At 43.3% G+C, this 17,611-nt stretch overlaps 1 protein-coding gene across 4 annotated transcripts in view; it reads right to left on the bottom strand.

Moving 5' to 3' along the window:
- The window catches only part of CLCN5 (Cl-/H+ antiporter 5), a 295,750-nt gene that overhangs the window by 136,547 nt on the left and 141,592 nt on the right, over positions 1 to 17,611 (bottom strand). Inside the window, exon 1 of one of the 4 annotated variants that reach the window (XM_086942020.1) lies at positions 10,504 to 10,642. The exons of the other annotated variants lie outside the window; for them this stretch is intronic. Coding sequence (XP_086798146.1) covers positions 10,504 to 10,516 — 13 coding nt within the window. The 5' untranslated portion in view covers positions 10,517 to 10,642. Of the gene's footprint in view, positions 1 to 10,503; positions 10,643 to 17,611 lie in introns of those variants that run through there. 4 annotated transcript variants of the gene reach the window in all.

Here is a 17,611-nt window from a genome sequence, read left to right as displayed (position 1 = left end):
TAATTAACCCCTTCGATGCTATTGACGGAACAGTTCCGTCATGAGTGTCGGTTGGCCTGAGCTCATGACGGAACCGTTCCGTCATGAGCCCGTTGGCTCATTAGAACGTTCAGCACAGCGCAGGAATCTGCGCCGGGCTGATGTGGTTAACGAACGCTCAGCTGCATTTCAGGCTTGACTGGCTAGAGGCATCTGAAAAGGTAGTATTTACTGAGAAGATACTCAACTCGAGTCACTTTAGTACCTTGGGGTAGGCTCTTCCTATCTTGTTCTAACGTGGCAGGCAGCTGAAGCTCTATAGACACACAGACACAACAGGCAGCTGCGGCGAGGAGCAGAGATCAAAGCACCAGGACAGTAAGAGGTATGGAGGGACAGCAGATACCTTGACATCAAGGCACACAAAGGAGGTCTGTAGGGACCTGAGTGACTGGGACAAAATGCCTCTATATTCCAATTTTTACTTTCAAAAACCTCAGGAATGTTTAAACTACAATCAAGGATATGTTAATTTGCGTATGCCATTTTGGGCATATAATGAGCAATACTCAATATTTTTAATGTTGTTTCCATAGATTTTCACTGCAGATTTCACTTCCATTTGAGGCAAAAATCTGAAAACATTTAAGGTAATTGTAAAAGTATTTTTCCAATAGGAACTGCTTCTAGTGATCACCAAAGCGCCAACGGAAACAGCAGTCTCCGGAATCCAAAGAGCTTTCAATACTCGTGTGCCCTGCTCTCCTAGCCCTCTCATAGCAATATCTGAATCTTCATCCTGGGTCAGCTATGTCATGCACTATGCATGCAGCTCAGCCAATCCAGAAAACTTTTTCACAGCGTGAGGCAGGTGGGTGGGGAAAGGGGGGCTGAGGTTTGAGCGCTTCACTACTTTAGAGCCTTGGAGGAGAAACTGATAGAGCAGGGCACGGCAAAAGGAGCAGGATGGAGACCTTTGCAGCCTACAAAGAATTTCCTACCCTCTTATTATTAAAAAAAACAAAGGTTTCTAAACCCACCTCCACTGTGCTGGGGAGGGGTGGATATAAAACCCTTAATGGACTTTGAGGGTGAAGAGCCTCAGAGCTGCTAAGCTACTCTATGCAGTACTCCCTCTGTGCCCGCTGTGTGATATTGGCTCCTCTTCACCTGGTGACCGTGTGAAGACAGAAAATACTATGCATCAGATGGAGGCAGGTGGCAGGTCTGATGCATGTGATATTACAAAACAAATGGAGCGTAAGTAAGCCAATGTCCCCGGTGCAACAGCGCCATACGAATCTGTAGGAAGAGTTTCAGTAAACTAAGGGTGCTTGGTAGGAGGCACATATGGTGACACTAGTCTGTTGCTATGGCTTGAAAGATCTCCTACAGCATTTGCTCGACAATGGTCCAGGAAGGCCACATCAATTCAACACGGTCTAGAAGACAAATGGTTATGAAGAGGTCCTATCACTTGCATATCTCAACAACTGGGCATGGATCGCATCCTGGTGAAATACAGGACCTCCCGGTCCCACAAGGTTTTCCTGAGGAATAAAATCATCTTGGAGCGTGTATGCCATGGTGCAGTTTGTGCCGAAGTAGCACGCTCCCCTCGGAGACCATATCCTCCAACATTAATATGTGCAGACACGCGTTCTATGAGAAGAGTTCACCAGGAGTACTCGACAATTTGAATCGAGGCAGAGTCCAACAGCTTGCGGACTTGAGCACTCTTACAGGTTCCAACACGGAGGGACTGGCGAGAACAGTTGTGGGACGTTTCCAGGAAGGGTCACTACCTACTCGAGGCATCACATAAGGAAATTAATATAGGAGAATACAATTCAATACCAAGCCCAGCTCTGCAACTCACAGTGCACAGTAAGTGAGGACTGAATGTATTATTCAAAAGCCAATATTACATTACAACAGCCACAATAGGTCCTGATCAAAGACGTTTCGCACAACTGCAAATTAAATCAGTAGCAGACAAAGCTAGTAATACAATGAGATCTGCAAAGCAGAAACAATCTACTAAGTAACAAATAGCTGGATCTTATTTTGCAAGTGTAGGTTCCTGGCCAGCGTGACACTCCATGCCAAAGTACAAGGTAATATGCATGGCTGGATAGCTTCTCCAGGATACAGAGTGTGATTAACAGACAAGAGTCAAAGTGCACAGATTACGACATGTGGCTGCTTTTCGAAATATTAAAAACAACGCACACCAGAGAGGCGAGCTTCCCCATCAGAGGTCTTTAAAGCATTGGGCACACGTTACAAACGGTGAACAGCTTGCTGGGAGGAAATGCCACAAATAATAGAAATACAGAAATAAAGTTTCCATTCCTCATCAAACAAGGAAACTACCCAACTGCTGCTGTATTCTGTCTAATGAATGATTCCTCTTCTGCAGATTCCTTACTTGAACCCTTCCGTGATCGGCATTGCTGTTAAAATGTCAGTAGTGGTACCGCAACCGTGCTGGATGCAACATCACATTAAGTATATATGGTGCCATGGTGCCAGAGACATCAGTACAGTCCAAGTATTTCACATTCCCATCAAAGCCACCATACAGAGGACAGAATTAGCCTGCAGGCAAGAATTAGAGTCAATGGCCGAATGCCACTGCCAATCCCTATTAGCAGGGGAGCACACCACCGCCAATCATCTTTTTTTCTGGTGGTGGAAACCTTGGCCTGCATAATGAGGGTTCACTACCACAAGCGAGGAATCCAGTTTCATACGTGTAAATGTATAATTTAATTATATGCATTTGACATTATGTTGATAATAAAGAACCCTGGGAGTAACTTAGCATCAATAAGTGAAATAATTTGAGTGTAGGAAATGGTCTGGTTTGTAGATCAACAAGGATAAATTGCTACTGATGCCTTTAACTTCAACTAGCACTCAACCTCACCCGACTGTCCCCTTACAGTGGCAAACTGACCCTAACCGGGACCTGGGTATCAGATTTCACAGTGAATGAGAGGTGTCGCTTTGTGAAAACTAAGGGAAATGTATAGATAGAAGTCCCTTTATAGAGTGTTTTTATTAATCAGGAAACAGCAATCTAAACCACACAACATTACAACGAAAGCTTAACACAAAACACAAGTAGGTGTGTGTGTATATATATATATATATATATATATATATATATATATATATATATATATATATATTAGACAGTCACAGACAATTAGGAAAATTATCAATACCCAGTGGCCAATAGTTCTAACTGATGTTGTCCTACAAGGAGTTTTACCAGACAAACCAAATTTTACGTACCGCAAAGCACACTCTATGCGAAGTGATCTAGTGAAAACCAGCCCAGAGCTCTACAATAAAAGTAATTGGCTTTCACCCAAGAAAGGTTTTTTTAAATGCAGTACATGCCGGGCCTGCAAGTTTGGAGTAAACACCAACTCCTATTTTAATGATTTTTCGGAAGTACCGATTAAAATCGGTGGTCATTATACTTGCAGGACGGATCATGCTGTTTATGTTCTGAAATGTATTTGCGGAATGCAGTACGTGGGAAGCACAAAGCTTCAAGTACATGCTCAAATTTTACAGCATCTGAGGGCTACTGTTAATTCAAATCCATCTTACCCTGTTGCCAGACATGTCAAAGCAGAAATAATAACCTCAATGTTCTACAATACTATGTTATTGACAGTGTCTCACAAAATAAGAGAGTTGGCAACAGGAAGAGGACCCTCAGACAACTTGAAACTAAATATATTATTGAGTTTGACACAAAAAATCCAAGGGGGCTCAATATCTGTGAGGATTTACATTATTAGCTCCAGACCTTCAGGTAGATTATGTATTGAAAAAAAGAGCTAATTTGTGGTACAGTGGTTTTAAGGTTTTTATTTGATTCTTTAAGTTCAAGTAGAATTTTATTAGGAGAAACAAAGTTAATATTACAAAGAGCAAGAATGAAGACAACATCATCAAAACGGATATTAAACTAGGTTACCACAATAAATATCATATAATAAAGAATGCAGGGGAGGGAAAAGAAAAAGGGAATACAAAAATAAAAAGCAAATGAGGCTATTCAATTAAAGTGTACACTCACAGAGGCAATGTAACGTGGGATATAAAACAAAACGTGCGGGGAGTTAAATGCTAAAGAAATAGAAGGAACAAAAAGGTTATTCAAGGGGGTTTTGAAACTTCTTGCTGAAATGGGGGTAAGTGAGAGGATCGTTTGGCGCAGACATCTAGATACAGGGTAACAGGGAGCCATAATGCATGTCGTTTTGGGGCCAAAGTAACGGGATAAACAAATGCAGTGTCCAACCTGTGATTGTAACAGACATTAAACCACCAGGCTTTGAAAGTAATACTCTCGGAATTTTTCCAGTTTTAAGTTTTTAGTTTTTTCTATATGGATTGTTTTAGGTCTTTGTCTTGTGCTCAATTTATATGCGTCTTACCATGAATTTATATATTTTTATGAATGAGTGGTTTTATACTATTTTATTGCCGCACTTGCACGGATCTATTGACTTTTTTGTATTGACTAATAATATAAATAGATTTAATGTGGGATGAGTTTGGTCTTGAATCAGATTTGATTTATGTAATTTTTCTATGGATTCCCAACCCTTTAGCTCAAATATTTTCATTTCCTGAAATATGAAGTTTATAAATATTATCGACAACCGACAGAATTGGAGTTAAAAAACATTTCTTTAATATTAGGTATCAATATTTGACTTTGAAATTGCTTGTGAGGCTTTCTCTCTGCCGAACACCTCAATTCATTTACATAGATCCCGGAGGGGATCTTAGGTCATTTTAAGAAATTTAATGTAAACATTGGGATTTATTTAGATTAAATCTATGTAAAAAATATTTTTTTTATTATTTATAAGCACTTAAGCACATGCACTTTTTTGGATGTCAACGGAATTGGTAGGGTGATAGTTTTTTTCGGGTTTAGAGTGGGTATGGGATTATGGGTTGTTAAGGGTAAAAACTTTTTTTATTACAAAAACAAATATTACAATAATAAAGTGTTATATATATATGTCTTGTACACCGATTCCACCAACCGCTGCTCCACTTAACCTCGGGTGCCTCCTACCGCACGGTGGATGCGCAATATTTTTCCAACACCAAGTCCCTCAGTCTTGGACTATATCAAGTCCAAAATATGATCCCGAGTTCAGATACCCGTGAACCACTCGAGGCAGTTCCCAAGGAAGTGACCAAGGGGAGCTGTACGAGTTAACAGTACTGAAAAAGGATAGGCGACCACCAATATGCCCGTGACATCATACTGGCATAAACCATCATCAATGAATTAATCATGAATAGTTATTAAATGATTTATGAAAATGCTTGATGGTATAATTAAAATGTATTCACATCACATCTTATGATTAGATTTGCACACTATTCACCACTATAAGATGGCCGCCATTTCCAATGAGGAAATTGTATGAAATGTGCCGTTTTTTATGTTTACTTTTTTAATGCACGTGACAGGAAGTCACAATTAATTTTTTTTTAATCACTGAGGAAAACAAAATGGTTTACACGGACGAAGGTGGCAACGCCGAAACGCGTTTGTAACCCTTGTTTATCTGCAATGCTGATAATTAAATATGGCCAGCCACGCCGAAGTGACTGAGTGCTCTTCTTTGAAAACTGGTCCCGCGGACTGAGGGACTTGGTGTTGGAAAAAAAAAAAATATATATATATATATATATATATATATATATATATATATATATATATATATACACACACACACACGAGTAAATGTAAAAATATATACACATACATGCATGTATAAAAATACATACAAATATATATATTAAAAATGTTTGCAGTGCATATGTTTTTACCACATGTCTTTTGAAGGGAAAGTATTCTGCAGATAACTATAAAACACACACATATATATATATATATATATATATATATATATATATATATATATATATATATATGCATATACATATACACACATACATATACACACACAAAATCGAAGCAAAGAACTCTGGGTAGTTCCCAAGTTTAGGTGGAGACAGCTCCTGTATAGAGCTCCCTGCAACACCAGCGGTATTCTGAATCTGTTCACCCCAAAGGTTTGTTTTTCTAGCAAAGCTTTAAAGCATAGGATTATCACAGTGCCATCCACGCAGAGTTGTTAAATGAGAAAAGCCTTCTACCCTGAAAGGGTATTGTTTTGACTTCTGCTGAGTGCTCCCCATAGTGTCTGAAACCTCTATGAAGAGCTATAATGATAGTGACACTTCTGTCCGGGGTAGCTTTTGTTCATTATGCCTGGAGTGGTAAAAGGCTCTTGATTGGGTTGTCTGTGCTTAATGCTACATTGTACACCCGTGTTATGGGTTAAAATAAAAATATTTTTAAAATACAGAGTAAAGAAAAATAACTAAAGTCAATAGTTAAAGGCAAGAACGGACAATCCTCCAAAGAGGTGGGGAGAGGGTGGTAAGGAAATGGGGCTGAATGAACCATCAGACCGAATGCTACAAAAGGCAGAAGGGGTATTACTCCAGCTGATACCTTACTTGAGCCACCACACAAGCATCAGTTCTGCAGGACAGTTGACAACAGCTCATCTAAAATAAAAAAATCAGACCTAAAGAGGACCGAAGGGCTGCTGTTCCAAACTAGACACGCTCCCTATCCTCTGAAACCAGTAATGTTCTGCAAAACAATGGAAGGAATGATAGGTTGCTGCCTCACAAATCCTCTGAATAAGACCCTTTCTTAGCACAGTGGATGTCAATAATACGCTCTTTCCAGAATGAACATGCCAATTAAAGCTAATCCCTAATAACCAGAGGAATATAACTAGAGATGGCTTGCATCCCCACAACCTTAACTAGATTGGAACTCATAGATAGGATATCCACTCTAAACATCGATAAAACAGTTGCCCTATTGGACAAGCTTTCGGATCCTGTGCCGATGATGGCACCAAAAGAAAGGAACTGGTGTTAAAGAAGCTGTGAGGGTGACACACATAGCATTCTCGGGGCTGTACAACTGGGGATCCTCGTGACTCTGCTACTGATACGACCACAGTACCATCTTGCCATGGTAATCCGCTATGAAAGAAACAACAATCCTGGTCCAGTCTGGAGCCTAAAATAGTTCAAGTAAGGTCTACACAGGAGCAAGCAAACATTCAAAACATCCACTAGAAACAAGTGACGAAAAGGCTCAGAAAAGAATCAGGACTGTAAACCCTGAAGTCAAAGATAAAGCGATCACTTACAATACAGTGTCATTTTTGTGTGTCCGGGACATCTTGCACATTACACAACTTACAATCTTTATTTGCATCGTTCAGATTAATAGAATTGTTTTTTGCGGTCACTGTTTTCCCAAAGCTATGCACTTTAGCAGAGAGATGCATACATACAAGAGTGGGACTTCGCTGTTGGTTTGTTTTTTCATTATTTACTTTGCTATTACTTATGCAGACGTTCGTCTGTGAAAGCATTATGTTGGTAGTGTTGTTCGGTGACACATGCAAGTAATGCGCAGCTATTTATTGAACTTGCAGGTAAAGAACTACAGTATAATTTCTGTCTCACTATACTTCCCACTTGTGTGTCCGGGTCAGTCTTTCAGCCCATGTTAATGCTGACCTTGTGTGCTTTCACACCGTTATCTGTGTATTTCTCACGAGTCATACACCTCTAACATAAATTGTGTAATGTGCAACTTTCATATCACAGACTATGTTGGGCCCCAAAAAAATTAAATGAAGAGTTGGGTGCGATTAAGAATCAGTACTTGGGGAAGCCAAAGCACTGCTCAGTAAAGCCAGCCATGTGACCGACTATGTGCTTGGCTGTGGGCTTACACTGTTGTGGTACGTGTAGCTATGTAAGGTGTCCTGTGTCTTGGTCTCAAGATGTAACCATGGCCATACATGACGGGGAATTTAGTCCATATTATCCATGTTGTATAGGATGCCAAAAACTCCTGGTTTTGCATGGCCATACATGTAACTTACTTACCTTGCAAGTGTGTAATCGTCCCTTCCCGGGTGGAGTGTCCTTGATTCTGGGCATTATATCTGGCAGGTCCTGAAGAAGGTGGCATTACTACTTGCAGCCACCGAAACGCGTTGACCACTGCCTCGAGAACATCCTGCCACTGTGCAGTTTTTTTCTTTGGTCATCCCAATTACTTAGTCATTTTGTAATTGTGTTCCCAGATATGCTATGAATGTGAAGGTTGTCTGGATTTGTGTGAATTGAGTATGAATGAGTTGTGATGCGGTTGTGTGTCTCTTCCCGGGTTTGATTGATTTGATTAAATGTACTCTTTATTTGTGCTGATTTGTTAGGTAATTTTGTTGAAAAATATTTATAGATATGTATTTTTATGAAAACATATTTGATAAAAGAAATGAAAAATAAATAATGTATTTTTTTTAGATTTGTTGTAATCATGGTTTGACTGAGTTAATATTTCAGCTTTGGTGCTCACTGTGCTCGCCTGGATTATTCCATTGTATAATTATTCTGGTCATGAGGGAGACTTTGTGTGGTTTCATACATGTAACGTATACCTAGCAGACGTCCTTACCTGCGCAGGGCCACTTTCAAATCATTTACTGGTGTACGGTGTGCTTCAATACACACGAGTCTGGTCTAATATCAGGGTGCTTGGCTACTGCACTATTGAAGCTGTAGTCGCCATCCAGGATCACCAGTATGTTTATGGAGCCAATATGGTTCCAGTTCCTGTATAAGTATCCTGCATCTTCAGGTGGTATTAATATGACATGCATGATATGAGGGCTGGTAAGCTGGCAACAGCAAAGAAAGCTTTATTATTGTTGAAAATGTCTTAAAATTGGCAAATGTGAGGCGCTGTGGTGCAATGGACTGCAGTGCAACCAACCATTATATAGCGCAAATGTGACCGGAAGGTATCAGGTATCAGAGCGCTTTACATAGCACCAGTTGCGTTACAGGAGGACACATTCATTGCATACGGAATCTATGCGATACACTGTGACACCCCAGCTACTTCTGCATTTATGCTTTGGAAGGAGATCAATGCTAGTAGATTCAGCACAGCAAGTACTTGAACATGCGCTGGCAATGTATGCGGCCTCTCTTTTGATGGCACGCGGGAGGGTGCTACTTGTTCCCGTGCCTGGATGCTGTGTTACTTCTTAGCCTATCCGTTGGTCTGCTTGCCTTCTCAGTTTGCATCACCCACACGTTATAGAGTGTTTTTTCTCTGCGGCTTTCGTATTTTGCCATTTCTACCCAACCGCAGCATCAGTTTGCGTCAGCTTCCTGCACCCTGCATGACTTTTCTGTGAAGTAGAGCCTCTCAGGCAGCTTTTACATTGAGCAAAAGATTTGCAACTGCTTTGACTGCACACAATGTTCACAGAATGTAAACCTGTGCTACTTTGAATACTTGGAATGACTGATTTCACTAATAAGCTTTAATTGTAATACCCTGGTACTCATCCCTCCCCTCAGGGATACCAATGACGCACCCCCTCCTCCTGAGTCCCAAACTAATCCCAACGTAAAGGAAAAGGACAGCAGGGTCCCATTTTAATACAGAAAAAGAAAAAACCCCACACAAGGTGGGTATCACATGGTACCGGACTGTGTCAGTAAACCTCTACTGCTCTAAGGGCCATATGCATGAACACATTTCCCATAGACACAGAATGGGCAAAACCTTTGATGTATCTGGCTCCAAGTCTGCTGGGCTCAGAGGTGCTCGATCAAGAGAAGATCCTGGAGTTGTTGACTAACGAGGATGAATACCACTGTTGGAAATCAGTATGTGACAAGAGTAGCATCCACCCAAGGCAGCGTTCGCAAGACAGCGCAACAAACAGGCACCAGGTAGGTTCTCCTAGTACTTCATTCAGTAAAGGCCAGAATGTCCAGATTCCAGACGGGTCAGAAGATGCTGAAAGGCAGCCTGGTGGCTGATGCAAAGCAGACTGGGGGGCCCGCGTCTCATCCCGCTGCGGGCACCTGACTGCATCAGTAGAACGGACATCAGTGGCATCATTTAATACACAAATAGTAAAGTGGTGCCATCTGAAAGCAGACTCGGCAGTATGACTGAAGGCAGCACTTCCTTCCACTCACAAAGAGCAGCACATGACCAGTACTGCCACCGATAATACTGTGCTGCAGGCAGCTGGTGCATCCTCATAGACGTCAGAAAGAGTTCACACCGACTGAACGATTACATGATGGGCATAAAACAAAGAACCAGGTGCAACGGGGTCAGAAGGTCTGTATACAAATTGGGGCTCCTTCGCTTTTATCGTTAAAGAAACACAAGCATGATAGGGAAATCGTTATTTAAAAGGTGTGACCTAAAAAAGCATCAATTGTAAATAAGGTAACTAAGGTAGATCTTAATTTTCAGGTAAGACCTCGAAGGAAGCAAAGACAGGACTTCAACATTCAACCCGTGCACGCGTGCTCCACAAAGAACCCTCTTACCCGCCGCGTGCATCCGCTGGGCCTCGTGAACCTCCGCTGGGCCGATGAGCAGTTTCTCCTCCGCAGCTCAACGAAGGCAAACATCGATCTACTGTAACCAGACCCTGGGCTCTCTGCCCTCTCTCCTTCTCCACCCCATCCAGCCACGCTCGCCTGCCTTGTTTACTTGGCGTACCCTTCATCCCATCTTCCTTCCAGTAGAAAAGCCACACACAAACACGAGCCTCTCCGCCGGACGCCTTTCTTTGGTTTCGACCCCTTAGAAAAACTTCCTTTGGTGACGGCATCTGCAGCTCCGGAGCATATTTCCCCGCCGAGTGCAAATGCGCTCCAGACTTTCTGGCATGAGGTCAGCGCCGCGGTCACGTGACCCGAGCCGCGGCGCTCTCCGGGGAGGGGGTCCGTGCTAAGTGGAGTCGGAAGGAAGGAAGGAAGGCCGTGCACGTGCCCCGCGCCTCCTGCCCATGCTCTTCCGTCAACAGTGGCAGTGGAGTGGAGATGAGGGAGGCTAGCAGATGTGTCAAGGGCCTTAATGCATGCGAGAAAAAATGACCATACTCTCTAATTTAGTCAGCGCAACAGCTATAATTGGGGTGCAGTGTGGACCCATCAGACCCATGGGGCCCGGTGCCACAGCACCTGATGTACTACAGATAGCTACGCCCCTGGGAACCTAGTCTGATAACGTCGGAGGCCTCTGCAGAACCTCCACCCCTTCTCACTGACAGGAGTCTCCATTCACACAGCGCTTGCCTGCCTTAATAGGATTTTAGTGCTATACTATCGCATCAAATATGACGAAAGTGGCAGTATGGGTCCTACCTGCAGAGATGGACAAGATCCCAATGGAATAGTGAAGGGGCTCTGGGGCCTTCCCTGGACCCGGCATCCTGCGGCTGGAGTCAATCTGGATTGAGTCTGAAGTATGGGCTGAATCCGCAGTGATGATGGGCTGATGAGTCTGGAATGTGGGCCGAACCCCGAGTAAATCCGACGATTGGGCTAAATCCGCAGTGAGTGTGGACCAAACTCCGAGTAAGTCCGACGTACAGGGTGAATCTGAAGTGAGTCCGGGCTGACTTCTGGAGTGTGGGCCGAACCCGGAGTAAGTGAGTCCCTAGTATGGCTGAATCCGAAGTGAGTCTGGAGTGTGGCCCGAATCTGGAGTGTGAATCCGGAGTGAGTCTGGAGTGTGGGCTGAACCCGGAGTGAGTCCGGAGCCTGGGTGAATCTGGAGCCCGTCAGGCTGGGGTAGCTGGAGTGCGCCCGGGTCAGTCACCGCTTGTGTCTCACTCCACACCCGGCCCCAGCCGCTCTTTATCTGTAGTGTCCCCGAGGGGGGCGGGTCTAGTCTGCCACTCACGGGTCAGTAGGATTTCCCCAAAGGGCAGCTCCTCGTTTCCTGCCCTCTCCCTCCCTGCTGGGTGAGACACAATGGAGGGAGGTTTCACACCTGGGAGCTGCTTCTACGGGCACCCTTAGCTGCAGGGGTCACACCTCACATACGGGACAGTGTCCAGGACAGGCAGCAACAGCACCCGGGGGGGGGGGGGGGCTGAGGGAAAAAATGAAGAGCCCGATAGGGACCCGGCCGGCTCGACACCTGCTTTTTAGAACTGCCGGTGCTCAGCACCGGCGGAACCTGGCCCACTTAAAGCCCTGGGATGTTATATACAGGTACAAGGCGAGTGACACCCGCCAAATGAGGGTGATCTGTCAGATATGGCCAGGTCGGTCAGTGACCTACCGCTACTTCTAGTATCACCAGTGCTTTAAATGGGAAGGTATTGTCTGGTACGGAGTACCTGAACTTCATTAATTTGAAAAGGAGAGTAGCTGCACTTCATTCAATTGAAAAGGAGTAGCTGCACTTCATTCATTTGAAAAGGAGAGTAGCTGCACTTCATTCATTTGAAAAGGAGAGTAGCTGCACTTCATTCATTTGAAAAGGAGAGTAGCAAAGGAGTAGCTGTACTGCTCAGCAATACTGCAGTAAATTCAATGGGAGACTGCCTGCACTTCTCAGCAGGTTACTATTAAAGAGTGAATAACAGCAATTCTATATTTCAATTGAAGGGAGTGATTTTGACCCTGGCCCCTGCAGGGTGCCTGTCATGGTTCACGCGTGGCCAGAGTCAGCAGACACAGTGTTTTCATATTGGTTATCTTTACTTATAGGTGAGCTAGTCCAATTGTTGCAAATGAAATGAATCAGGACTATAACTCCCAGAATGCTTCCACATGTTACAGGAAGATCAAGACTGGCAAAACGGCGCCTGTAGTAACTTACAATATAGGAAACACAAGTACTCTTCAGAACAGGGAAATTACAGGTATGGCCCATCTGGTACTTTTCTTCTTTGAGAGCATGAGAGAAGTGTGGGAATACAAGCCGGTACAGAAAACTGGCCTCCTTCTGCCAAAAAAGGAGGAAGCTTTAACATCTCCATCTTCATATAAGGACTATGTCATCTCGTCCGCGCAGCGGGCGGGCGCAGCGGGCGAGCCCGTCTGCGCCGAGTGCCATACCTCCTGGTCCTGGTCGCATTGAACCTCAAGTACGTTACTCTACTGCGAAATTACAGGAGTTACGACCAGTATCAAGAAGCAACTGCAGGAGGTATGACCCTGAGCTTGCTATTAATATACCCATTATGAGCTGCCTCTATTGTAACTCCCCTATACCTTTTATGCATAATACTGCCAAACTTAGAAAGGCTAATAATAATAGCAAACCTATACACACCACAGTAGCACTTATTAACGCTCGTTCACTAGGTCAGCACAGACTGGATATAGCGGATCTTATCAACAATAGGAAAATAGATATACTTCTCATAACAGAGACCTGGATGGATTATGCATCCGGCCCAGATCTTGTGCTTGCCGTCCCTCAAGGATATAAGATCTACCGTCAGGATAGACAAGGAAAAATAGGAGGTGGATTAGCTATAATTGCTCGTGATAACTTTATGGTGATAACATTTTTTATTTCCTCACCATCCTGTGAAGCCATGCAATTTGCCATTGCTCTGACTCCTTTGCTCAATTTTAAAGGAGTTCTTTTATACAGACCGCCAGGTGCACGCTCGGGATTCCTATCACATATAAATACAATCTTGGAATCTTTAGCAATAGAAGAATCACTAACGGTTCTAGGTGACTTCAATATTTACCTAGAAAAGTTAGACAACACTGACACTCAATCTTTACTATCAGATATGGAAATTCTAGGGCTTCCTCAATTGGTTACAGCTCCTACTCATGAGGCCGGCCATATTCTAGACGGTATTTTTTCTAATCTAGATGGTATCCATATACAAGATATCCTCCCGCTCCCATGGTCTGACCATCATGCCATTCATTCTGTGTACAATTACCTCTAAAGATTCCCCCATACATAATTCAGTGGTTCCTAGTCGCAAACCCTTCAAGGCTTGGAAGGATATAAACAACGTACATTTAAAAACTTTATTGGATAGCACCCGTACCATCATATCCTCGGACTCAAATATAACTACTAATCAATACCTGGAATGGTTAGGCCATGCAACTAATCCATTGGTCCCACTGAAAACAGTTACTAGAAATAGGATCACGCCCTCCGCGCCTTGGTTTACAGAAAACCTTAGGAAACAGAAGCAACTTTGTAGGAATAGTGAAAGACACTGGCGGAAATCCTATGACCCAGAAAGCAAATCCAGTTACAAGGAGAAGCTTCTCATATATAAAAAGATGATTACCCAGGCCAAGAGAAAGTTCTTCAGTGAACAAATCGAGAATGCTAAGAATTCCAATAAACAACTTTATGATATAACTAAGCAATTAGCAGGGAAAATTCCCGACCTGGTCCCTCCTCATTCTCAATCCCTCTGTGACGCACTGGCAAATTTCTTTTTTACAAAAGTTAATGACATCTATCAAGTCTTTTCGTCCAAGACCGCCATTTCTACATGTTCTACCTGCACCATTCCTCCAGAATTTCTGTTAACTCAGTTTAAAGAACTCACCGAGTCACAAACTATGGATATTATTACATCCATAAAAACAGGATCAGCTTTGGATCCATGTCCATTTAAAACTCTTCCCCCGATCATGGACTCCCTAATAACGGTAATTACACACGTATGTAACACCATGTTCAGAACAGGGATTTACACAGACTCACTAAAAAACACCCTCTTAAAACCTCTGTTAAAAAAGTCGCACCTGGATAAAAAAGAATTAAAAAACTATAGACCTATAGCCAGCCTTCCATTCCTGGCAAAGGTGGCAGAGAAAGCGATGAATCGGCAGCTGTCTGTATTTATCGAAGAGCATCATCAGTTAGACAACACCCAATTCGGGTTCCGTAAATTTCACGGCACAGAAACAGCCCGGATCAAAGCCGCTGAGGACATCAGAATCATCCGAGATCAGGGAGGAACAGCAGTGCTCGTGTTATTGGATCCATCTGCTGCCTTCGACACGGTCGATCACATTATTTTGATCAACCGTGTCGAAAAGATGGGCATCCAACAGGTAGCTAAGAACTTAGTTGCCTCATTTCTATCTGGTAGAACACAAGCTGTTACGCTAGGACCTTTCCAGTCGGCTAACCTGTCTCTGCCGTGTGGGGTCCCTCAAGGCTCATCCCGGAGTCCGACACTTTTTAACATCTATGTGTCGGACCCAGCTAAAGTTATCAAATCGCACGGGATGAGCCTTACCTCCTACGCAGATGACACTCAACTAGTGTTGTCCATCAACAATGATGGAGAAAAGGTGGCCGAATGCTTCCAAAAAGGCATGCTAGCAATTGGAGACTGGATGGCCTCCAAATGTCTTAAGTTAAACTCCGAGAAGACGGAGGTGGTCATTTTCTGAAAACTTCACCAGGCTAGTCTCCCACTTGGTGGCCTTCATCCTTTGGAGCTCTTCCTAAACCGGTTCCAAGGGTCCGGAATCTTGGAGTGGTTTTCGATGAAGGCCTCAACTTTGTTGCTCATGCCAATCAAATAGCAGCAACGGGATTTCACAAGTTGAGACTTATAAGAAAGATAATCCCTTTTCTACCAGAGGCTGCCGGAAAAACCTTGGTAAGCTCTCTGGTGTTATCCCCATTGGAATATTGTAATGGCTTATTTCCCAATGCCCAAACCTGTGTGGTTAACAACATGCAGACAATACAAAATGCTGCAGCAAGATTGCTCTCCAGGACCCCTAAATTCAAACCCATAGCTGAAACAATTCGGAATTTTCATTGGCTTACGATCAAAAACAGGATAAAACGTAAGACACTCTGTATAGCATTCAAAGTTATACATAAGCAAGGACCACAGTTTCTCACAAACCAGCTGACCCTTTACTGCCCCCCTAGACAACTTCGATCCTTTACACTGAGCCAACTAACGATTTCTCGTACTAAGACAGTCTCCTGGGGAGATCGACGGTTCACGGTTACTGCAGCCAGACTCTGGAACACCCTGCCGTTATTGATCAGGGAAAGCCACTCCCTCTTGCTGTTTCGCAAAAGGCTAAAAACATGGCTGTTTAACCAGTAATCCCCCTCTGAACTAGCACTGGAGAATCACGTAATGACTCTAGCGCCAAGACGCCTACGGGCATTTGTTCGCGCTCAATAAATCTTAAAAATTAATAAATAAAATGCTGCAGAGTTCTTGGTCTTCTTGTTAACGTTATTAGTTTATCAACCCCATCACCTACCCCACTTATTTTTAAATGTATAGCATTCTGTTAAAGACAGTTTTAACTGTATGTTTCTAGGCATGGAGTCTTTAACCCCCTCCCCCCACCACCTCCACCCCCCAAAAAAAGTGTCCTCTTCTTTCCTAAGCACAGCTATTATAACGTTGCATCATTAAACACGTTTTATATAGCACATACTACTAAATATTTATATTCATAGCACTATAAATAACAGACACCATCACTTAACCCAGTGGCACTTGATTTAACAAGACTTCCGAAGGATGAAGGCCGAGTCGACCATGCAGATGTTCTGTATGGTGCAGATACATGCACGGTATGCTGCACATACACTGCATCAGCAGGCATATCATTAATAAAGCTACCACATCAGTCTTCTATAATACAGGCCCGCCTCGGAAACTTTCCAGGGACTGTAGTTAGTGTAAATCAGGGAACCGCGATGGGCTACAATGGCAAGTTCAAATCACACCAGCCTGAAAAACAAGGGGTTTGAGTAGTTACATAATTTTTCTCACAAATTTCTTGCAAATACTAGGATTACTACCTTTAGTTCTCAAAGCTTACTGCATAAATGAACAGGACTTTTGCACTCCTTTGAAGATGTTTCGAGAGAAAAATATATCACTAATATCCATTCAGTTGTGCGATCTAAAGGAAAACAGTTTTTAAGTTAACTCGTGAGAAAACAATGTATACATTTTCAGTGGCAGGTAGCAATCATAAGGAAATATTAACACCTGCAAAATTTGCCTGGGAAAGAAGACAATACGCTGATGATACAGACCTCTCTACCTGAAAGTCTCCTCTACCTAAGACATCTAGTGCCTCCAACACTACAAATCATCCAGACCTGGGCGCCCACCACCTACCTGAACCCACTCAAGACAGAATTTGTTATTTACCGAGAGTACAAACCTGGCTCCACATGAAACTTGAAGGCTTCGAAACCCAACTTTCACCGAATGCCAAGTTTCTGGGATTCACACTGGACACCAACCTCATCCTCAATAAACACATAGCTTAAATAAAAACGTGGCTTGGTACAGTTCTCTTCTAAAGAAAGAAATATTGTTTCTTCCAGAAAGAGACTACTGTTCAAGCCCTCGTACTCTTGCATCTCAAAGGTGGTAAGATCTTGCTCCATGGCCTCATGGACTCACGCTGGCACCAAATCAGGGCACCCTACACACAGCAGCACACCTTGTCCTAGGCCTGAAGAAATGTGATCACATTACCCCCATGCTGATGGAACTCCGCTGCCTCCTCTTGCCAACGCACACCAGTTTCAGAACCAGCTGCATCATTTACAAAGCCATCACAACAGCAGCCCTGCTTAGCTTGCAGACAAGTTCACCATCTCTGGTGGTTCTTGACACACAATCAGCCAGGACACCAT

This window comes from Lissotriton vulgaris, chromosome 10 (genome assembly GCF_964263255.1).
Source record: "Lissotriton vulgaris chromosome 10, aLisVul1.2, whole genome shotgun sequence".
NCBI classification, from domain to species: Eukaryota; Metazoa; Chordata; class Amphibia; order Caudata; family Salamandridae; genus Lissotriton; species Lissotriton vulgaris.
This window is presented reverse-complemented; position numbering and strand designations above follow the sequence as displayed.